General features: G+C 31.8%; 1 protein-coding gene across 1 annotated transcript in view; it reads right to left on the bottom strand.

The window, feature by feature from the left end:
* LOC130896432 (laminin subunit alpha-2) overlaps positions 1-26,045 on the bottom strand; it is a 243,684-nt gene that overhangs the window by 75,857 nt on the left and 141,782 nt on the right. The window contains exons 8-14 of the mRNA XM_057804561.1: positions 23,296-23,575; positions 22,136-22,456; positions 21,668-21,834; positions 20,428-20,642; positions 19,474-19,598; positions 17,931-18,100; positions 17,642-17,819 (exon numbers count right to left, since the gene is read on the bottom strand). Of these exons, the coding sequence (XP_057660544.1) occupies positions 17,642-17,819; positions 17,931-18,100; positions 19,474-19,598; positions 20,428-20,642; positions 21,668-21,834; positions 22,136-22,456; positions 23,296-23,575 (1,456 nt within the window). The remainder of the gene's footprint in view (positions 1-17,641; positions 17,820-17,930; positions 18,101-19,473; positions 19,599-20,427; positions 20,643-21,667; positions 21,835-22,135; positions 22,457-23,295; positions 23,576-26,045) is intronic.

Below are 26,045 nucleotides of genomic sequence, written 5' to 3'. Positions count from 1 at the left end.
TTTGCTTAATTATCTTCATCATCCACTTGGAGAGTTATCTTTAAAAAAAATGTACTTCCGTTGACAATGAAAAGTGATTTTCACGAAGACGGAATGAACTCAAAGATGTATAGAAAATGAAAGGCGTTTTCAAAAATTGTTTTTTTTAATGATTTTTTGAAAAAGTGCAAACTAACAAGAAAGCAATGGCTCAAAGAGTTTTTTTGCATAGTTTTGGCTCATTTTGGAAAATTCATCTCATTTGCTTCGTAACGGAACAACAATCGTTTCATGACCTGGTATAAGTTGCTCACAATTTTTTCATTAAAAAAATGAAGATTTTGAATCATATTCTTACTATAAACAACTATAAATAAAGTTAAACCGACAACTGTTCCAAAATAACACTATTATCATTGATTCGCATCTCATGTAGAATCACATAGCAGTCGTATGTGCTCAAGAAAGTATTTAAGGGTTATACATTTCGACCATCTTGGGAAAAACAAGACATTTGAGAAGATTAGCTGAAATCCACTGATAAAAACTAGCAAGACTAGGATTTAATGAACGTTACAACGTCGAAAATGAGCTACAGTTAGCAGAAAGACAACTTCTAAGGGAAATTCATTGAATTAAGAAGCTTAGAAGTAGAAAAATATTAAGCGGAGGATTATAATACTTAATATATTTATTTTTAAATTCTTTATCCAGAAAATGTGGGCATGCAATCAGAAAAACAGTTAATTAATATTATTATAATAGAACTAGAAATATATTGAAGTTATCTCCACTTTCAACTGTTATACTAACGAGGTCGAATAAAACTGAAATTTCGGTTTATAGCTTTTTTCTTAAGTTGAAGCTAAAATGGTCTAGTGTTAATCGATAATTAGGTCTTTAATTTTTCGAGAAATATATAATCAAATGTTTGAAACGACATACAGCCATGAGAATTGTTGTTTTACCTTTAAAAAATGGCAACAACATGGCTTGGAAAATATTGTTCATCAAATTTCTGACGTGTAAGTAGAATCTCATTAAAATCAATAACCTTTAAGTACAAATAATGCATGAAAATACGAGTGAAATTATTTTTATGTAGAAAAACAATTGAAGAAACTGAGAAAAAGTTATGTAAATAATATCCTAAGTGCTGCATCTCATTGAACCATTTATGATTGTTATATATTTTTATATATGATCACGGATGCTGCTAAACGTCCGTGACCCGACATTAACTAGTCCAAAAATCGTTGATAAAATCTAGCAAGACTAAAAGTATAATATTTCATTGAACAGTCATGTCGCCAAACTGCACTAATTTACCTAAACGGTTTTTAAACCTAAGCTGAAAGTTATCAATTATTGTTCATTAAGGTTATAGTTTTGAAAAATTTTCTCTCACAATACTTTATTACTTATAAAAGATATATACTTTTTCAAGAATCAACGAGAGGTCTTTTCTTCTTTGAAAATATAAACTGTCCATACAAACACAACAAATTTTTAGGGGGCTCTGCAACATCACTGTATGGAAGCCCAAATGGGAGGTAAATTTTTTCACAAAGCACTAGTATTTAATAATATAAAACATCTATTGAGTAGTGTATGTATGTATGTATTGGGATATCACATACACTGCGGCCCAAAGAATCTATTGTGTTGGTTAATCCCTTATTAGAAATTCAGAAAATTCATTCCATCAATTAATTCAGTATTACTCACAAAATTCAATGGTGTTTCAACAAGTTTTCCGGGGGGAATAACAGCATATTCTCTATTTCTGACCCTTCCGGTTACAACTGCAAGGGCTGAAAAAAGTTTTTCTGAATCAAAACTTATTTAAGGACCTCTCTGAGAATAGTTATCGGATTTGTCCTTATTATATATAGAGGTCATAAACCTCGAATAACTGAAATCGCCTACTGCTATTGATAATTTAATTAATAAATTTTCCGAAAAAAAGTCGAAAAGAGTGATTTCAATTATTTTGCTAAATAGCCCCTGGGAGCATTTGTCTTAAATAATAGGTAACACTCAAAATTTACCCCAATTTTAAACTGTAGAAGTAAATGGGATCAAAAAACCATACATATAATGAACAGAAATACCATTAATAGTCCCAGAGCTGGCTACAAAAAACAGGGTCGATAAGGTGCGCGCCATTTCAGCTTGTAAACTGGCGACTCCCACTTAATACATCACCGAACGCCACTTCTTAAGGTCAGCACAGGTCGGATATGAAAATGCCAGCCGGTTTTCCCGAACGAAAAAATTGGCTGAAAAACCTCATAACGGGCGCGCGTGAAACCTTTAGTAACGTGGGGTTCAAACCTCAAATAAGAGCGGTGTAATAGCGCAAGAAGTTTTGCAGGCCGGAAAACCCTCGTAAGAAGTGATCGAAAGTGTCGGAAAACTCATCTGAAAAACCTCATAACGTGCGCGCGCGAAACTTTTTTATTAGGTTTTTGGGGTCTCAACTAAGAGCGGTGTGATAGCGCAAGAAGTTTTGCGGGCCGGAAAACCCCCGAAAAGAATTGAAGAAAATCGGCGTATATTTGAAATGAAAATTTTTCGTATTCGGCTTAATGGAAAATTATTTTTGATGTCTGCATTCAAAATACCTGTTTGAGCTACCCGAAATTAAAAAAAAATCATCAAGATACGATGAAAACTCGCTGAAATATAATCATTTTTTATCGCGCGCGTGATTTTATAGCGCTTACTCATTTTCCACCTACTCGAGCCGCCGCCAACAACGCAAAAACGGGCTTCTAATTTTTTTTTTAATTCATTTACTGCGCCAATTATCAAGTGATTTTGATCAAATTTTTTTTAAAACTTCTGGGAATGGTTATACTTTTTGATAAAGTTCGATCACTTCTTACGACAAATGCTCCCAGGGGCTATTTAGCGAAATAATTGAAATCACTCTTTTCGACTTTTTTTCGGTAAATTTATTAATTAAATTATCAATAGCAGTAGACGATTTCAGTTATTCGAGGTTTATGACCTCTATATATAATAAGGACAAATCCGATAACTATTCTCAGAGAGGTCCTTAAATAAGTTTTGATTCAGAAAAACTTTTTTCAGCCCTTGCAGTTGTAACCGGAAGGGTCAGAAATAGAGAATATGCTGTTATTCCCCCCGGAAAACTTGTTGAAACACCATTGAATTTTGTGAGTAATACTGAATTAATTGATGGAATGAATTTTCTGAATTTCGAATATCAACCATGTTTTCCCTTCCTTTGTTTGGTTTGCTGTAAAATAAAAGGGTTTATGCTTGATATCAATTCAATTAGCCGTCCGCCCAACCGTTAACTTTATAAGCTTTCTTTGCTTCCGTATCAAAAATTTTTCCGTATCGAGTGATATTGTGGGTAACATTTCACATATTTTTTCACACATGGGTTCGTGGCTCCTGTAGTTGGGGAGTCCCATATCTTTGATACTGTGGTATCTTCTGACAAAAACATTGTTTACACTTTCTAGTCGACATTTAATAAAGTTTGAAATGAGATATTGGTTTTTTAGGTTTAAGGGGTGTATAGAAAACATCAACCAGTTTATTTATTTGATACATATTTTCAGACAATAAGTTGTATTTTACTTATTTCTGCTCAGAGATAAGAGAAAAACCGTGGAACGTATTTCCAGTATTTTATCAAGACATATTCGACATGTTCTAAATAAAAGCAAAAAGTGATTTTCCAGAACGTCACTGATAATTCCTCTAGAAAACATGAAACGCGTGGCACATTTGGGAAGACATCATCCGACATGTAACAAAGAGAGAAGGAGAAGACACGTGAAAGGAGGAGGAGGAACATTGTAAAAAAAGTAATGAAGAGACCTCGTCGGTGGCTGTTGACTCTTAATCCCTTGAAAATCCCTGCCGGACCATGAAATATCTAGTGTACTGGTCGCTTGGTTTTTTTTTTTAATTTTGGCTTAATTAGAGATGATATACGTTAGAGTTGGAGAATGTTTTTTGCGGAAAATAACTAACTTCTGACTTTTATAAAAAGTGAGTTTAGTTCAAAAAGTATTTCACAGGATTGGTAAGATTCATAGACTTGAAAATGAAGTTGAGTTAATGATGATGAAAATGGAATTTTTATTCAAGCTAGTGCTGTAAAGTAGGGTGTGTAAAATTGATACGGGGGCTGCTACTTAAGTTTTGAGATACAAAAATGAAAACAAATATTTATATAATATTACAAATATTAGTGTTTTTCAACATATCCTCCATTAATATCAAAACACTTTTGCATGCGTTTGAACCAATTGTTGAAGCATTTTTTCTATTCTGATTGAGGTACCTCCAAAACATACGATTTGAATGCATAAACCCCTTCTTTAGGTGTTGAAAAACGTTCACCTCGCAATTTATTTTTGATCTGCGGGAATTAAAAGAAATTATTGGGTGCAAACAAGGACTGTACGGCTGATGACCCATGTATTGACTGTTTTGGTTTGAGCTGATGTGCGAGAGCTTGCACTGTAGTGGAGAATAATTCGTATTCTGCAATTATTTTGTGGAAACAAATGCTCATGTACCATTCAGAATGTTCGTACAATATTGAATGTATGCGGGTGAAGATAATGTCCAAATATGCTTCAATCTCACGGTATATCAAATGACGATCTAGTAATATCAGTTCATAGAAATTCATCGACTACGATTGAATTCGGGAAATCAGCGAAACACGGTTGCTCAAGATGGTACTTTAACCAAGATGAATGCTTCCACCATCGGTAAACAACTCCAATAGCACTTATAAGACAACACGATCTGTGGACGTTTACCATTAAAAAGTTAAACTTTATGATGGCAATGTCAGATTTGACATTTCAGTGTTTCAGTGTTGCCATATCTTAACACTTAAGTTGCAACCCTCGTATTTCTTCAATAATAAGGTTTTTGTTAATTGGCTCTTGCATTATGATTCAAAAATATCTTGAATACATTTTTACTATATCCTTAAAATACATTTAACGGATTTCTGGTTTTCAAAATTCTAAATCTCATATTACATGAGACCGGAAACTCAAAATAGTTTTGCAGAATAAAATTGTTACAACTTATTGATAGTTATTTTAGTTACAGTCAATAAATTTGCATATGTTAAAAATGACCTACTTTCCAGACACAATATTAGCAAATTAAAAATGTTTAAACTTTCATTACCACTTCCTGTTGTAATTAGTATCATTGACGAATAATCAAATTAAGGGTGTGTTCCGAACAGAACCGTATTCATGAAATATATTCAAATTTATAGTACCAGTGATGTTTTTCAAAACAATTTCCATACACTTTCACAAGTTTTAAGATATTCTATTTTTAACTAAATATGATTATTTTTAGAAGGAAAAAACTTGACGTATAACATATTTTATTATTCCTTTTATGTATTCCCTCTATGAAGATAACTTGTATTCAAGGACAATTCTAAGATCTGGCTTTATTGTTTCTTAGAATTTTTGCATGCGTTTCATTTTTATTTCCGATTGAGGTACCTCCAAAGCTGATTTGAATGCAATCGAATCTCGCAATTTAGTTTGCATTTGCGGGAATAAAAAGTAATCATTGGGTGCAAAAAAAGGACTGTACGGCGAATGAGCCATCAATTCGATGTTTTGACTATTCAAAAATGTTTTTGTTTGAAATGATGTATGAGAGCTTGCATTCTCCTACTAGAGAATGATTTATCTTCTACGATTGGTTTTGATTCGTGTTCTGCAATTGGTTTCTCTGATTTTTTCGAACCCTTCTGGCAAAAAATTGCTGTTATACCATTCATAATTGACAGTTCTACGCTGCTCTAATGGAACGGTGGCGATATGTCCAGTTATTCCGGAAAAATAGGTTACCATTTGGTTCGAGGTGACATATCCATATTAACAACTTAAGTATCAATCCTTGTATTCATCAAGTGATCCATAGCTGTCCGTTTTATATAGTCCAAAACCTCTTTAATCTACAGCTAGGGATCGTGCGAAATTATGGTAAGAATTTATCCAAGTCACCTCTCAAGCGCTTTCCGTATTTTTTCAATGAGCGATTATACTATGGGAGGGAAGCAATGTTAGCTTTTCCAAAAAATTCGTTCTTTCGTTGCTTAATGCGTGATCAATTTTCTCCCAATGACATTAATATTACCACATTGACCATATAGTTGAAGATTTGTCTAGGATTGTCCATTATTTGTAGTTTGGGATACCTAGATTGAAAGCGACGTTATTTAAGTCTGGGTACGGTTTAAAAAATTTCTCTTAGCGAAAGTCAGGTTTCATTCGTGCCAATATATGGCTACATTCAGAATCAACTAATTGGAACAAATACTGATGTTGACATATTCTTGCCATTCTTTTCAAATTCAGAAGGAAATTTCAACAGTTACACATATAATGGTTTAATAATACTAAAAAAAGAGAAGAATGAAACACAAAATTTCAATAATCGTCTTGTTCCATTTATAACAAATCCACGTGTTGTCAGTCATTTCTCCATCAAGGTTGAATCAAGAATTAGTTTCCTTTGTATTAATTTGAATAATTTAAGATGTTTTCCATTGAGGTTTTGGTACATTTTTCTTGAGAATCGGTTCTGTGCGAAATATGTTTCTTTTCGCCTGGATTTGGCGACAATGAGCTTAAGAATTTACATACAATCGACGAAATTATCAATAAATTGCGTAGGCAGTTTTCAGTATTTTCTTTGTATTTTTGATTGTATAATTAATTAATAACACTCCTGCCAATATTGTCGTATTCGAGATTATAGCCTAAAAGTTAATTGTAGTTTTATTTTGTCACATATTTATATTAACATTTTTCAAAATAAAACTATGTACACTGTATATTATTGAAGAGTGATCTGAGCAACTTTTTAATGTCTCAAAATTAGATTAGATATAAACAACCTATTAGTCAAACAAAATAATTAATTATTTCAATTGTAATCTTGATTGTATCGACCTCGATCAATCTTACACAATCACACTATGACTTAGCCATGTGTTTAGTCTCTTAGCGGCCCCTCAAAAAATAATTCAATTACGAAAAGAAAACGATGCTTACTTTTTATAAATAGAAACTGAATTTAGCTTACATTTTAATTATAATTGATAAACATTTACTCGGAAAAATATAAACAATATTATTACGGGGGTATATATTTGCATTTTAGTAAATTTGTTTTGGAACTTAGTTACCATACATTCTATATTTCTGGGATATGTCGTGAATTGTAATGTTTAATCTATCATTTTCCACTGACTTCATAGGGAATGGTTAATAAAATAATTATTCGCAATTTCTTTACGAATAGAATACCATAGTGTTATGAGATGTTCCTTTCTTCTTCACTTACAAAGAGATTAGTGTTATCTTCGTTTCTAAGAGAGTTGGTGTCAAGAAAAGGTAATGATCATTACCTTTTATTGATACAAAATCTATTAGAAACGAATACAATAAAATTTTAATCGACTTGCTTAAATTGTGATAGAAAATACATTGGTCGGTCTAAGATGTCACTCACCAATCGGATAACCTCTCAAAAAAGTGACAGCGAATTATATCCAGATAGATATTCGTTGGCATAACATATTTTCTATGGAGATCATTCTGTAGATTATGATTATGCCAAATAAAAACAACTGATTTTAATAACAAGTGTAATCTATACATATCTTCTAGATTTTGAACAAACAGATTTTAAAAAAAAGTTCAACGATATTCGTATCTATCAAAACATTATTTGTAATAACTTAAAATAACTTTTCATTAGATGGCTTTCAATTAAAAAAAAACAAATGAATAGCAACGTAATGATGTTAAAATTTTATGAAAACTTTATTTTACTGCAATTATCGTTTAATTGATATAAGTAGTTTTCACATTTCTCAATACTTTTATATACATATATACAATGTTATATTTCGACCATATTTTCAATCCCTGACAATGAATACACTTTGGTGTTTGATAGCTGCAGTCCCACAATAATAACATTTATAAACTAGATGATGAAGACAGAACAGTAGATTGGAATGTAACCTTCACTATTTGTTAAGGACAATGAGCATACCCCGTCCGTCGAAAAATCCTTACACGATGGATATTTTTGCTATATATAATGGATATTTCCAATTATAATAAACGTTGGTTAATAGTAAACAATTTATGATTGCAATGTACTTAGTTAAGAGTTTGTATGCTTAGAAAACGCTCATATCTTCTATTTGTTTGACAGGAGAGTTTCTGAACACCCTGTACGTATGTTCTATGCCTTAAGTTTAAGATGACTTGAATCGTTTTTTCTTTTGTGATAGTGTCCTGAACATATTTAAAACAAGTTCTATTGATTCTTGTGAGTTATCGTTATGGTTATCGCCGATTGTTAATTGGGATTATTTTTCAGAAGACGTGAAGATGTGCTATATCTGTTCATTAAAATTAATTATAAAATGATTTTGTTAAAATAATATCCACGATGCACGGTACTCTAACAATAAAATCATATTAATAAATAAATAAATATCATTTGTCCCCGGTATCACTATATATCTTGGATGTTATTGACCCACGAGTGGGTTGTTTATCGAAAATTTTAAATACTTTCGATCGAACCAAGTACTGTTAACGGTGAAAAAGACAATGATATGAAGTTAAAAGATAAATATACATAAAATCATTGTGGTATAAAATTAAATGCATTGAATGTATCAAATACATTGAATAACAAAAAAACAATATGTGAATGAAAAAAAATTGACACGCCAAGTTCCCTTGTGACATCAAAACATATATTTTCGTAAGAAGTACAAACATCAGTTATATTTATAGATATTATTGCTTTCGTGAATATTTGGCTCCTGGAAGGTCTTCTTTCAGTCTCCAACTATAATCTGATGATATTTCTGGACTCCATATTTCTTAATAGCACTTTTCCATTAAAGATGGGACTTCTCACCTTGTTCGTCACTTATATGTATATTTAAATATTACACCCTAAAGCTTTATATGACATTATAATTTCATTTGTCTTTGTAATTTTCCGATTTATGGTTTACTAGAAAATATGGATAACGTCTACAAAATATTTTCAGTTTTTCCTCATCATTCAGTTTGAATGTCTTGAAATGTCTAAATGTTAAATTACTTCGAAATTAGTGGTTTTCTAAATTTTGTCCATCACTTGTGTAATAGTCAGACCAACTGTGCCAGAACGGATAAAAACATTAATAACATGATTTTTATCATAAGATATATTTAAAGTTAGTTTATTTTAATAGAGAATTGCGATGAAAACGCTATTTATGATTCTTCTTGAAAAAGCTTACATTTTACGACCACACTCTTCAGAGTATTCGGTATATAATTATTAGAATTGGCTCTCCTCTTTTTAACCTTATCTCCCTTTGATCACTCAATATGTTGGCTAATTAGATATCTTAATTCGCTTTTTATTTCTGAGATCACTTAAAAGCCAAGCCAAGTAAACACAGATAAAGTAAATAAAATGCGTAGGATTCATTTATACTATAGACCAGACAAAGAAGTTAATTTTAAAATTAATTCCATTAAAAAGAAATTATAAAATTCAGTTCATATTTATTGAGTTTTGTTTTAAAAATATATAACTGTAATGTCATTCGGCCTGAAAATTTTTTTTTCCAATAATTTGAATATTCCTTTGTTCATTAAGTGATTAAGTAGTAACTTATGTTTTAATTACAAATTTCAAGTTTTTGAAGAAATTAATTTCTTTCGACCCTCTACTCTATTCGAAAAATTCAATAAAATCTCCGTGTCGATTCTACAAGTAAATTTAAATAAATTCATGATTCTTTCTTATATTCGCTGGTATGTTTTTTTAAATATCTTTTTAATTTTGCTTTTTATATAGTGCTCACATAATTTCTATTACATCCTATAATTTACATATCTTTTATTTCAAGCAATTTTTCTATAGGTATTTTCGTGTGAATTCGACTTTTATTTACTTTGGAGAACAGAACAATTACGAAAAAAACGATTTCTGGATGGTTACATTTTAAAAAAATATAAATTGAGTTTATGTAAGTTGCATAAGTTCCTTTTGATATAGATCTGCTCGATCTACTCGTTCATTTAGTAATTTCCACTTGTGTTACTGTTTCCTTCGTTAATCCATTTTTTTCTACAGGTTGGAGTTAGCTATATCCAAGAAACCAACCGTTGTACCATTTAATAAAAATCATACTCAACCATCCTAGGTCCCTAAAGATAAGTCCTAGTTCCCATCTTTAATATACATAAATCTGGTTTGTTTTTAATTTATAAATGCTTTTATTCGTTGTGCTTTCTTGGATACGCAGTTCATCTGAATTTTATTACTTCTATACTATAATTAATCATTTGTTGAAACCTTTTTTATTGATCACAGCAATAAATTTTTATTAGAAGAATCGTGTCCGACTATAGTTTGTTTTTTTTTTAGTTTTAGTTTAATTCATAAGGTGTTTCCAGCTTTCTTCACTTTTAACTTCGTTCGTTAAAAAGCTTGTAGTGTCCAATTTAATATTATTCACCTAAGTACCTGTTATTTATATACTTTAACTTATGCCGAATGAAACTTCCTGAGGAAGAATCTCCAACCGGGGATCTAAAGTTATACTAATTGCAAAGGCTACCCATTTGTTGCTCCCTACGCAACAGTAATATTAAAAAATTATAATCGGATCGGATGAAAATTTAAGGGATCTAAATATTATTCTTGCTCATAGACTATTTACTTGACAATTTTCAAAATAACGGGGGAGTTTTTCTATAGCATGTAAAGCGTCTTTTTTTTGAAATAGGCATTTATTTTACATCCATACATTTCTTTATTTCTATAAGTGTTCAATCCGCAATTATGTCATCATCATTATGCTTTCCAGAACCGGCAACTCAACATCAAAGTTTTTCAAAATGCTTGGTTTACAGTGATTAAATTAGACCTTGAGGACGGATAAATTGTCTAAAGAAACATATAGGACACTGTTTTCCTGATGATAAGAAACAGCAAAAATATTTATTTCTGTCCAGACTTTCGCTTTGCTTTCCTCTATCACATTTTCTCCTGTTTTGGATGATACTCTTATAAAAGTTCAGGTAAATTTTCAGTACACAATCTTCTGAATTCATTGATTTGATTTTTTTGAAAATATGACAAGTCTCATAGCCTTTTTAAATTTTTCGACCAGCCGTTACTAGCTGAAAAATTTTGTATTCCCAGTTTTAAAGCGAACATTTTACTTCAACAATTTATGGGAAAGAATACTTTGTATTTGCATGTTCTATTTAACTCTAACAATTTTATTAAATCTATATTTTTTATTATTTTATAGAGAGATTTCGGTAAGTTGAGATCGTAAGAATTTTGTTTCTTGATTGGCCTTCGAATGCAACTACTTTTTTAATTTCATCACTATTCGCTTCAGCATCTTGAGGGTATAACGCCAAACCTTCTTTCTTCAATGATTGTTATCAAACAACCAAAAGTTGAGGATCAAACGCTTACGTATATTGTAAGTCCATGAAAAACAATGACGCTTTGGTTTTTTTATTAAACAATACGGTTTGATTATATGTCTCGAGTTCTCAGAGTTTCGTAATAAAATAGTAGAGAATCTCGTTTACAAAGGATTAGAGTAAGAAACTGTCACCAACAGAGATCTTCAAGTAGAAAATTATTCTGAAAGAGAGAATCTGACTATTTTAATGTTTTCTTACCTATAAAATTTTCGCTTTTCCAGTATTATAGTAGCCTCGCTTTTAAAAATATTCATACAAGATAAAAAAATTAGATGTTGTTTCTTGGTCTATAGCGCGAATTTCTTAATTGAAAAAGAAATGATTTTTAAAGCTTTAAGAAATGTATATTTTTTAACGTTCCGTTGTTCACTAAACCAACTCATCGATTTATTTAATTATGTAGCTTTTAGTACTTCTCCAACAAGTATTAAAATTTGTAAAAACTGTGTAATGCAATTATCTTAAAAGTAAAATTTGATTATTAATTTTAGTTCATACAAGAAATTTGAGAAGAAAAACTGATTATAAAATATTTTTAACGATGTTTTTTTGTCAACTCATTTGTGAAACAGTTGATAATAATTGTATTTCTCACCAAGTATTACAAATTGAGTTTCACTAAAAAATCTCAATGTTAAATATCTTCGATTAAAACAAAAATGATCCTTATATTTAAATATGCAGAAAAAAATTGTACAAACAGAACAGAACAAGATAAAATCTATATACGAGGGCGGGTCAATCAATCAATCACTTTTTAACTAAATACAGCTTTTCTATTAAAAAATAATTTCATTTTTCAGTAGTCTCCTCAATTTAGAGGCACTTGGTTTTATTCATAGTATAAATCTTATAATAAAACTGAAAAAAAAATAATTGGAATAATTGAATGATGAATAATATTTCTAATGTTTATTGTTATAATTAATATTAATAATGAAGTAATTTCAACATCAAAAATTACGGCGTGTTTAAGTGGAGATGTTGATTGATTCGCAATTTTGACATGGAAACTGCACGTATTTGCCATATGTGTCAACAAATCTTTCAAATAAATAAGAAGGTCTCACATTACTACGAATACGGGGCCTTCAATTTGTTAATAAATATTAACGAAAAACATATGCATGTTTAAAAATTCACTAACATCAAGATAATTAGAGCATTGAGTTGAATATGGAGAGAGGTATTTTTAATTGTTAGACGTATGTTCAAAAAAAAAGGTTGGACGTTTGTAGGTATTTTTAATTGTTAGATGTATGTGCAGAAAAAGTTTGGACGATTGTAGGTCTGACATTATTGAGAATAAGATAATTGAGCATTGAGCTCATAACGTTTGTAGGTTTCACAGTATTGACAATATGGTATAATATTCGTGATTGATAGTTTTGATTGATGTTTGGTCTATTTGGTCTAATGTGCGGAGTCCATGATCCAACAAACACTCCTCGAATTTTTCATAACATTGCAATTGTTGCGCAAAGGGCCACTCATCTTGCGAAAAACATTCTCATAAACCTTCTGGGTGTCCAGTACATCCAGCATTTCCCGTACTTGTAAGGTCACAACGAAATTCAGTAAACTTTTGTTCTACTATTCTAATTGATGGCGCAGAATTCTCATAGTATTTATCAAATTGAATTCATCCTGCCCACCAAATTCACTTTTTTAAATTTTTTCTAATTACCAGATATTTTGCCATTAATTGTTGCTTATTTAGATTTAATTTTGAATATACTCTAGCAGCAGCTCTACTACAAATATTAATCTGTACCTAAATTTATGTATTTTTAACGAGAAATTCATAATATCACAATTAATAATAAAAAATTATAATATTACAATCCGTTTGTTTGTCTTTTGAACTGTTAATATTGGTAGTTTCATTTCAACAATAATCTCTGCTCACTACTAACAGTATAGAAATTGATTTTCCATAACATCTGGAAAGCCAAATAAAATCTCTGTACACTTACAGTTTTACACCTACTCCAGAATCTATTAACCAAAGGATATGATAATATTAAAGGCGATTAGACATTATCCAAGCTCGTTTTTTCTTTAACTTGAAGATGTGAACAAAATCTGTAGCTCATTAATTTCAGCTAATCGTAGAAATTATCATTTCAGACTGTATTGTGTCACAGTATAGAAGAAAAGACATAATTATAAATCAATTAATACTGACAACGAGAGATACTTATCACCATAGAGTTAATATTAAAGATAGAAAGAGCTGCGTGTAAGACGTACTCTCTCTCTCTCTCTACTCGCTTCTGATTCTGTTCCAATTATTCGAAGCTCTGACGTCACGGCGATCCAATTAATATAGAGTAGAGAGAGTGATAAACCTATGTTCTTCTTTTTACTATCAGCAGTTCGGACGTACTTGAACAAGCTCTCATACCTCGCACTCTCTCTCTCTCTCTCTTTAATATTAACTCTATGCTTGTGACGCATTGTTACGAATAAGTAACATTAGGGTATATAGTCTAACAAATCAGTTAAATGAGACTAAATTGATTAGTGAGATGTAATTGAGAACACAGTAGTTAGTTATGCACAATTTATGGAAATTCTGAACCAATCCAATTCGCATTTCGAAATGAGTAACGAATGCTTGTTGGGATCGACATTAAAATCGGGGATTCCATTAATTTATAGTTGGGTTCTAAAATTTGGCATGCGCATGCTTCGGATGCTCTCAAACTATTTCTGAATTGAAACCGATCTTATGGAAAGTTGTCACTGTTCCTGTCGCGGAACTGAATAATATTATCCATCTCTATTTATAAGTGGGTAGTAGTTCAGAAGAGAATTACTGAATGAAATCACGTGACTGCTTCCAATAAATAATCAAACCGTGTAATTTTTTTTCACAACGCGCAGACACAATGTGTTAGCTGGATGAACGAGTGTGACTTCAACGAGATGTTTATTTGTTTTTATATCCTTGTTCGGACAAGAATAATGTGGGATGATGGGTACCTATTTTGATTTTTTACTAAGGATAATCATGAATGAATAATTTTAATATTCGTGTCATCCCGATCACATTATATATTTGCAAATTCTTAATCGTCGATACAAAGTTATATGAATAAATATTTAGTTAAGTACATCATGTTGGAATATCTTTGAAGATATACGAGGTCTGGTTCCAAAACATGTTTCCATCACTATTATAGTTTGTATAGTAGCGATTTGAAACGAATGTGTTTTTTTGCGACGAAAAGCAAGAGCAACGTATCAATATCAAATTTTTTGTTAAATTGAAAAAAAACTCCGATTGAGTGCTATAAATTGTTGCAAGAGGCCTATGGGGACAATTCTCTATCTCGTGCGCGTGTTTTGAGTGGTGTAAGCACTTTAGTGAGAGCCGAGAGAGCACTGAAGATGACCAGCGCCCATGTTGCCCTGTGACTATTTCAACTCCGGAAACAGTGACCAAAATTAACAAAATTGTGCGTGCAAATCGTCGAAAGAGCATCTGGATGATTGCCGAGGCTGTAAGTGCCGATAAAGAAACGCTTAGAAAAATTTTACACGAGGAATTATGCAAGGCATAAGTCTGTACGAAGTTTGTGCCAAAAAATCTGACTCTTGACCAAAAGTATTTGGCGTACTCGCCGTACTTACCAGATTTGGCAGCGTACGACTTTTTTTTGTTTACGACGAAAATCTGTTTTTAAAGAGACCTGATTTGAGTCGATGGAAGCGGTAAAGCAAAAAACGACAGAACTTCTATCCCCTAGGCAATCACCAAAGAAGACTTCCAGCACAGCTTGGATCAATGGAAAAAACGTATGGAAACATGTGTGGCGAGTGGAGGGGTGTATATTGATGGGGAACATTCGAATGTAGAAAAATTTTTATAATAAAACCCTTTTTCGCCTCGTTATTTATTAGCCAGACCTTGTACATTCATATAAAACGACGAAAAGTGGTGAAAGAACTACAATTTAAGAAATCGAATCAAGCACTTGATTGTATAATAAGTTTAATATTATTTTTTTACTTTGGTTCGTTGTTTGTTTGTTTGTGAATTCGCAATGTCACTACACAATTTTGATGTGAATTTCGAGGTAATTTAACAGCAAATTCATCTTAAACTTAAAAAACATCCTTAAAATGTGCATATTCACTATCATTTGTACGTTAAAAAGAATTTTTTGCACAAATATATACGTTTGAGTTTGATCTTAAGATTTGTACGTTATATATATGTATATATATATATATATATATATATATATATATATATATATATATATATATATATATATATATATATATATATATATATATATATATATTTAGAATCAATTTTACTTAGATATTTTTCTTCTCCATCAAATTTATTCAATTTTCTTTTAATCACGATTCACGATGAACAATAATAGTATGCAATAAAGCTTTTAGATGCCTGACTTTTTAATGATGATCGAATATATCAAATGCCCTACTGTATAATATATAAGGCTGTTTGCGAGTGTTTTTTTCGTAAAACCTCTCAATATAAAAGAAGATACAAAAATGTTTGACTCGTAATATATTTCTGAGAGATCAAAATCGTTGACAAAATTCATAACGAATAACATTAAGTTTATAACAAAAAAATTGTATTCGACTCGTTTCCATAACTAAATTTGCAGTTCTGTTCTCCCACATCGCTAATCTCAATCGCCATATTTTCATTCACAGACAAAATTAATTCACACTAAGCGGGTTCAAGTTAGAAATTACCGTTCGTAAACCATGGGTGTTACCGTACAAGGGAATGCGGACGAGGAAGTTGAATTTATAGATAGATGACTTGTGGAGAAAGTCGTTCAAAAATCAGTATCTTGTGGCGTAGGATATAAAAAACACAAACAAAAACTGGCTAATTTTTCTACATGTCATTCGTAATTTGTTTAAATTCAATGTGAAAGTTTCTAAAATTGTCTATTAAATAAATGAATTACGATAGAAGTCTCGTTCCAAAGAAAAATCTTGGATTTGAAATAGTATTTGCGGATTTTATAAAATCATAGACCATCTCGGATTTCTGTTTACCTTTGCAACGAATTCTCGATTGATGGTCATACCACAAATCTATTGTTTTTGTCATCATCGCTGACAGAATGTCTAAGGAAAGACTAGATGCTCCAGAGCAAAATTGGATCAGAAATGTCTTATTGAAGCGAAGTAGTTACATTCGCAGTTTGTGTTCGGGTATTGTCGTGAATAGAAACCACTCCTATGTGAATCTTATTTCGGTGATTATTTTGAATTTCGCGACTTCGCAATTTTTGTGTTTCGTTACCAAAAGTTTTCTGCGTTTTTAACGATCGATCTATGCTGTCTGCATTGAACCGCGTATCGCTGTTCCTTCGTACACCTCCCAGATTTGTCAATGAATCAATATTCATTATTTTCAGACAGTTCATAATATTTTATTTTGATTTTATGGAGGCGTCGATAAAAATTCCGACTTTTTTCTTTTTATTATCGAAAAATTTAAGCTCTTTTCTAGTCTTCAAGATGGCTTTTCATCACATATATCTTCTTTACTTATCTATCCTATCTCTATTTACTCACATGCTGAAATCGGAACTGGTTTTGTTTTATTATTTCTAGTCATTCTTTATTCACTTAATCTATTTTCATAACTTTTATCTAATTAGTTTCTAAAACGTGTATTGTTTTCTCATATTAAAAATTTAATCCAAACTTTGAAATGCGTGAATTGTTTTGGGTTTGATTTATGAAATTACAGTCCATCTATCTCTATAAGGCCCTTTTAAAATTTTCTCGTACTGTTTATGCTCAAAATTAAACCTCAGCACATTCAATTTTAAGTTTATAATAAATTTGCATAGATTGAGGTTAAAGCGTAGACTGGAAGTTATGGAAATCTGTATTACCAGAAACAGGGAATAATTCCTGATATTTCGTACTACACTAAATAAAACTGAAAAAATATGAGCGATTTCATTCGAAAGTTCAAAAAAGATACTACTGAAAGTTGTAATTTGATTTGAACAGGAATGTAGCTTCAAATTTAATGCCAATTTTGGCTATAAATTACTCAAATTACTTACGTTTACATCCTGTATCAGAGAATCCATAAAACATATTTTGGCAGGCATCACAGTGAAATCCTTCGACTCCCGGCTTACAATCACAAATTCCTGTGTGACTGTTACATATTTCTGAAGTTGAACCGATAATGTTGCAGCTGCATGGCACACAAAGGGCGGTAACATTCCCAAATCCACTCTAAAATAAATATCCCGACAATAAGTAGTAACCAGAATTAAAAAAAAAATAAAACAGCATGTTTGTTCTAGTTTAGGTATGGATCATAATATGAAAAGTTTCAAATCTTACTTCACATTCTGAACATATCCTTCCGATGAATTTTTCTTTGCATTCGCATTGGCCTGTGACATTATCACATTGTCTTGATACTGAACCAATCGGATCACATTCGCAAGCCTTACAGTTGAAATGAGAAGGTTCTCCATAATGTTCAGGTTTACATTTCTCACATTTCCAACCTAAAAGAAAAAGAGTTTCTCACTATCGCTAAAATTTATATTCAGTATACACTATGCTTGAATGATAGGAATATGAATAAACACACTTCAAGTACTGAATTTCATTACAAAAAATTAAGCAATTATAGACAAAGACATATTTATGACTGGAATATGTACAATGTATTTAAGATAATCCTAAATACATTGCACAGAAGCACTTTCATAAAAAAATATATTCATTTTTCAATGTAATCTCCTTTAGCTCCATACACTTTTCCCATCGACGTTCAATAAGTTCGATACCATTTTTATAATAAGAATCGTCAAGATCCTCTAATTAGCCATTAAATGCCAACATCATTGTTGGAAAATCTTTGACCATTGAGCCATTTTTCTGTCTGGCCACATAAAATAATCAGAGGGGACTAAATCTAGCGAATAGAGTGTGAGATGCAAATTTAAACTACAATCCAATAATTTTGGCCTCTGCAATAACGGATGTGTGAGCTGGTGCATTGCCTGGATGAAACAACACTTTCTTCTCATTCAAATGCGGCTGTTTTTGCTCGATTTATTCGCTCAAACGTTGCAATAAGTTTGCATAATACTCGCCGTTGATAGTTTATCCTTTTTCAAGATAGTCAATGAAAATTATTCCACGCTTATCCAAAAAACTGACGCCATTACCTTGCCTGCAGATGGGACGGTCTTTTCTTTCTTTGGAGCTGGCTTTCCCTCCCTTCAGTCCCTTGTTTTGATTGTTTCAGGTGTGAAGTGATGGACCCAAGTTTCATTCAAGGTTATGAAACGACGCAAAATTCGTTTTTTTTTTGTGTGAAACATTACCAAACACTGCATAGAAAAATCGTTACGATGCTGTTTTTGTTCCATTGTGAAATGCCTACTATGTCCGATAGCTCGCGCACTTTCAGTCTACGATCATCTAGTACCGCATTATGGATTTTATTCAACATTTCGTCGTCACTTCATTTGGTCGACCACTGCGTTGCTGATCTTCGCAGGTCATACGGTCTCGTTTAAAATCTGCTACCCAATATTTTACTTTTGATAACGAAGGAGCAGTCTCACCCACAGTAGAATCTAATTCAGATTCTATATTAGTTGGGCTAATAACTTTAATATAAAAGTATTGTACTCGTATTCTATAATGATGACCAATTTTTTCCATGTCTACAACTTCGTTTACTATTGATGGCTGCCAAACAAATACTAAACAACGTGGCGTTTTTAAACTTGAAACATATGCTGTATACATTGTATACTTTTTAATACAGTGGTATTTTACAGGCAATTATCGCCATCTCTAGGTTAGGCCAAGTACTTCTGGGACTATCCTCATATATACAATTATATTTAATTTGGTGCATTACCTTCTGTATTTCCCCGGCAACTGAGGCATTGTCCAGTTTTACGATCACATGGTCCGCCGTTGCAATCACATGGTTGACAGCTATTTCCAATTTCCATGGGATTTCCATAATAACCATCATCACATCTAAAATATAACAATAAATAAGGTACAAACTTCTAATAAACACATTTATATTTGTTCAAACTAGTTTTCTATAGGGATTTATTTATAAATAAGTTGGTTGAAACAACCTACCAAGATTGAAAATGAAGCAAAAAAATACCAATAGTTCAACCCAATGAAAGAATTATCTGATGGTAGTTTTTTGGGAACATGTTTGTGTTTTTTATGAAGCTAATATAATAGCGTTCCTTTAATTATTTTTGGCTTTTATCAATCTTTTATCACATTTAAAGAGCTTTGATCTTTGATGACTAAGATAGCATAACCTACAAATTTTTATATTTATCCAGGTTTAATTAATTAAATTAGATCGTCATGTTGTGGTAGTGATTAGTTTTGAATGTTTCTTCTTGTTAGTATTTTCATTTAAACTATGACAGGTTCTAAAAATATCTCTCTAGTTTCGGTTTTCAATTTTGGTTAAGAAAATGTGGACGAAATCTTGACTTTGGAGTCAAAGGGTTTTCCTACATCAGCCTGCTACGGTAAATTCTAAAAACTTTGTTCATTAAAGGTAGACTACACGAGAGGAGTGAGATGTAGTGTAGAAAATTGAACGAGATCTACGATCTAGTAAGAAAAAGGCGTCTATAATTTTTATGATGCACCAAATTCTTCTCGTACCATAAATATTTTTTTATCTAGTAAAACTTGGATGCTAAATGACTGGTTATACTGGAAATCCTAAATATCTCTCTTTTTCTAAGATACGCCAACGTATATTTCGACTAAACCTGCTTGAATTCAGTTTTCGTTAAAAAATGCGATGAAAGAATGTTCCATTACTTACATTTCACAGTGATCTCCTGTATATCCCTTCGGACACTGAGTACAGACGTAATTGCCCTCATCTTCCTCCCTCTCGACAAAGTAGTCAAGTTGACAGCTGGGACTGAAGTTGTTCTCGTCGTTCTCCAAAGGACAAGCACACTTTTTGCAGTCATCGGAAGTGCCTCGAATTGGATTCCCGTAGAAACCAGGGGCGCAACGTTCACACTTTTCACCCTGCATGATAATTTTGAATAATTTATATCGTTAATTAAATCAAGTAGTGGAAAAACTCGCTTCATGCATTAAATAGCACTTTTAAATAATCAGAAAGTATTTCTGGGGATAAAGTGGAGGAGTTTGAACAAAACTGCCTATAAAACAACTTTAACGTATTGATGGCCTTTTAATCTATTTTCTAAATACTGAGATGTCTGTCCTAAAGCGTCACAACCATTACAAGATACTTGATATATAATTTACTTCTTTTAGTTTAGTAAAATATTTCGACAATGTATTATGTCCTTTATGACTTATACTAATATCCTATTTAATGGTATAATTCGATAGTTGTTGGGAAAGTCATTATATATGGTAGGCAAAATGATTTATGTTTACATAGGTCAAACATCTCAGTATTTAGAAAATAGAATATAATATTAAAACTATAAAAAATAACATTTTGCATTACCAAATCAAGAGTTATCGAAAATAAATTCAATTATAAAAATTAAAAAATTCTTGAAATGGTTTTAACTACAAAAACAGAGAATTTTTTTATAGTTCTATTTTATAAATTTTAATGCAACTACGAATAATTTACTTGATAGCTTGCTGCTATATTTCTTGAAATGTAACAACTAAGAAAAAACGACTTTTTGTGGTTAAAACCGATTTTTATTTTCATATTTTTGTAGTATGCGATCAATTGATTAATATAATTATGCAATTTATCATGTCAAATCATATTTTAATGAAGATTGAAATAAGTCGAAACGTGAAAATTTTTACCCGTTTAAAAACAAATTTTCAATCAAAAGTGACCTAAAATCAAGCCAAGAAACAATTATTTAATACAATAGTGTCTTAAACATTTGATATATTTGAAAAATAATCAATAAACTTTGAAGTTGATTGTATAAAAAAAGACTTTTGGTGTCCCAAAACCAGCATAGGAATAATTGATGTTTTATTATGGAATAGGTAAAGTATTTCAAATAATGGAAAAGTATTGATGTAACAAATGATGTTTGATAGAGTACCATGGTGTTGTGTTGACACGAGCATTCTCCTGTATCTGGATTGCAGGTGGAAGAGTGTCCGTTACAGTCGCATTTGACACAAAAGCTTTGCTCTGTATTAACAGAAGTATTCGTTTGAATACGAACATAACCGAAGGAACATGATTCGCAAGATAACCCAGTGTAACCTAAAACATATCATAAATCAGTGTGAATATTAAAGAAATATAAAAATGATTGAAAACACATTTCGATTTTTCGTTTATCACAAGTAGTTATAAAGTTCATGATGTAAGACATATACTTATACCTTTTCTAATAATATACGTATCTTAAAGTAAAATCTATTTCCGATTTATTTTCTATCTACATGTACTAAGTTTTGAAAGTTTATATGAAGCAACAAGAAAATTTGATGTAGTCTAGAGTCTTTCTAGCTTTCTAAAATTGATACTAGTCCAAATTGAATAAATTTATTGGACAACTCACCAGACGGACAAGAACATCTTTCTACACTGCTATACCCATATTCATCTTCGCCAATATCCAATGTGGCTTCTTCCAACAACGCTTCAATTTGATCAGTATGAAATGTAGATCTTAGTAATATATTCGTTACGTTCACAAGAATGCTCAGAAACTCAAATCTAGTAACACTTCTGCCATGATAAATGCTGCTGTTTACTTTTGTGATATCCGATATGTTATTAGGGATATGGTACCAGTTCAATTCGTTGAGTTTGATTTGCGATGCCAATTTAGACGATGTGTGAATTTCATCACCACATCCTATTTTTAAACCATTGCTTCCTACAAAACCCAAGAATTGTAACGATTATATTTATCATCTAGTAAGTTTAGTTGGAATGCAATCAAATAGAGTCGAAGACAAGTGACAAAGTTTTTCGAGCTCGGATTGACGATTCGAAACCTGATGAAACGTTAGATTGTTAGTGTTAGGGTGTACAGCTTATCAAGGATGGAAACGGAAAAACAAAGATCAGAAGAATAATTAACTCGGCAAATGAGGTATACTTCACTATTTTTATCTAGAAACGTAGATATAAACAATGAAGTCGGAATATACAACGGCAATAATAACCTACGGTTGTGAAATCTTGGTCTTTGCACAACAAATAGTCGATTATATAAATACCTTTGAAATGGAGATTTTAAGGAAAATAGAGAGACAGAGACTAAGATGGGTAGGTCATACAATGCGAATGGATGAACAGAGAAAATACCCGAAACCAATTTTCAGGGGCGTATGCCAATTGGAAGATCTCAGAAAACGTAGTAGAAGACGCGATCAGTCTTGCAAATACAAGGGGGCAATTCTAGACAGGACCAACTGCAAAGAAAACTTAGAGAGGAAGAAGGATAGTAATAGCAATGACCTACTTGAATAACATCAATATTCAGTACAGAAAAGAAAAACCATTATTTAAAAATTAAGTGAGAATGGGAAAATATTTTTTATAAGAAAAAATATCTAGATTCATCACATTTAATTGGTATCATCTATTTTTAGTGACGTTCTCAGGGAAAGTATTTAACGAAAGGGTAAAAAAATGTCTGTTATACGGACATATTCTTTGAATATCGAAAAATACTGTTACTCCTTTGATTTCTCTTTTTATTGTACTCACCCATCATGACAATATTGGGTCCTTTGATAGGTTCACCGCTGGTATCTCCCCTCATCACTACCCACTGCATTTTAAATAAGAAATTGGAATTATATGCTTCTAATTTGTTGCCTAAATATTGTTCGGGGGCTAACCAGTAAAAAGATTTCGTTCCGCCACCGCTGCTTCCCGAAAAATCTCCGTAGTTGCCGAGAGAAAACACATTTTGACCATTCCAGTTCGGTTTCACCACTTTTGACACTCTTAGGTCGGTTATTCGCCAGTCTTTCAAGGAGCGGATCTAAAAATTCAAATGAAGCCCTTGAGTTTCGAAAAATTGAATAACCCTAAAGAAATGGAATACAAATTTTTATTCCTCATAGAAGTTAACGAATTTGAATGCTAGAAAAACATAGGAGTCATCAGTCATTGATTTAAGATTTATTTATTTATTGAATTAATTATTTTTGGAGAACAAATTGAACCTCAATATGAATATCTAATTACCTCTGTATTACGACTATTATTATTTTAAATAATTTTGAAACCGTTAATATCAAAAACGGAGTATTCTATTTTGTCTTTTCATCAGATTTGATAGTTAGATAATGATAAAATAACAAATGAAGTGGCTATCTGGCTAAGTTCTACGCCTCTGTGTATTTACCCTAAACTTGTTAATTTAAGCATTCCCTTTAATCATTTTAATCAAATATTTAAACTCTTCTGCCTCAAAACTACTGTGTGAATTAAAATTATACAGTTTATTCGTAAACATGAAGCGAACAAAGAGTGAGTGAGGAAAATCCATTGTAACCGAGGAAAATCTAATTGTGAGTTTTCACGGACAGAAGACCAACAAAAGGCGTCATACGATGGATTTTCTTTGTCGAAGTAATGGACTGAAATAAATTAGGAGATAAAAGAATACCCCTTTTAAAGTTACAATGGCATTTTGTATGAATTTAAGCAATACATTTTCCGATTAAGTTGTAGTTTTCGTTATATAAGATGTTGAATTTCAATTAAATTAATTGTTATTTCACGGAAAAAAGAAGTTGAAAAGAGACTTTAATTCATTGAAACAGATATGGATAATAGCTTCGATACAAATGCTATTCAATCATTATCAGTTATATATCTCTAGCTCGATAGTATATCTTGAAAATAAAACATCGAGAGTATTAGTTACCCAACGTCAGTAAACGTATCATTGCCACATAATAGAATAGTAGATTGTTTAGAAAATCGTGAAAAAATATTTAGTGCACTAGCGCGCAACTCTGGATTTCATTATTCTGTTTCTAAAATACACAGATTTCTCCCAAAGACGCTAGTTTTCTGGCTTTTTTGTTTCACTTCCCAATTTATTAACAATTCTCCTTCGGAGTTCGTGATCCTTTTGCTGAAATTGACAGGACATTCGCAGATATGCTCTGTTGTATCAATGGCTTACTCCCAGATATGCAGTTGTCGTCCTGTACCACATAATTCATGTAAACAGAGGGTAAATGTAATTAACTTTTAAAAAGTAATCAATTCTTCATATATTTATTTATTGCCAAAAGTGAGATGCACTACAGCTTATTTTTCTACATAATCATCTTATGTATGTATATTGGTTATATCTATGACGAATTTTGCACAAGTGCGTTGGGACGATTTGCTTAAGATCTACATGAATTTAGAAGCGCCGCCCTCCATGTTACTCTTTCAGTTTAAGGAAAAGATGCAAATTATTCGGTGCTGGGCCGTATCTGTATGGTCGGTGTTCGATTATGTCCCATTGAAATTACTGAAGGATCATTGGGTTACACGAGCGCTGTAGGGATAGCCATCGTGTTATTCCAGGCCCATCTGTTTGGTTCCAAAAAACAGTTGCCATAATATTACGATGGTTGAAGGTTCATTTGAATTTTGTGGAGAATTTATGTGCATCCATTATTGTGATTGTCGCTTCTTTTCGGGCGTATCATCACCTGTCACAATGGATTCCAAAAAAGTTTCTCCATCAGTATTGTAACGGTTAAGAAACTCCAAAGCTGCATCGATTCAGAAAGTTTTGTGGTTGTCAGTGAACATCGTTGGCACAAACTGTAACGATAGAGTACTTGAAAGAAATCTCAAAAAATGCATCACATCACTTTCAAGTTTCTCTAACCGCTTGGTCAATTCATTGAACAATGTCGTCTATAGCGACAGACTTGCTTCCATAAACCCCTTCATCAGGAACGTCAGTTCGACCATCTTTAAATTTTCGGCACCACTCATAAAGGTATCTCCATATCCTCGACTCATTCTTCGATGAATTTATGCTGCACTGTTCCTTTTATTACATCTCGCAATGCACCCTTGGCGGGAGAATCAATAGCGACTGCCATATTTATGTGATTGCAACTCAATGGGAAATGGCCTGTTAAAATCGCCAGTGACAGACCGTTTAGGCGCAGTCACTCGCGTGTCACCAATCACCTGCTGCATTCCTGGACAACACCCTGTGCGGTTGGAGGTTGTAAAAAAACTATCCTAGTAGTTATCATGTCTAAGTTGTTTGTTGAGGCTTGCACTTTTCGTACTTATATATTTTTAGGCATAAAAATTGCTTATTGGTATAAAAATTTATCATAATATCCATGAATGTTGATAAATCGTTGATAACTATTCGATATTAACAACTAATATCTATAAACCAATCAAAATCTATGAAAAATTAACGCATGAAACTAAAATAATAAAAATAAAAGGTTTTTGTAAGTTGGGTTTTGAAACTT

This window comes from Diorhabda carinulata, chromosome 1 (assembly GCF_026250575.1).
Source record: "Diorhabda carinulata isolate Delta chromosome 1, icDioCari1.1, whole genome shotgun sequence".
Taxonomy (NCBI): domain Eukaryota; kingdom Metazoa; phylum Arthropoda; class Insecta; order Coleoptera; family Chrysomelidae; genus Diorhabda; species Diorhabda carinulata.
The sequence above is the reverse complement of the archived record's forward strand: the minus strand, read 5'-3'. Positions and strand labels throughout refer to the sequence as shown.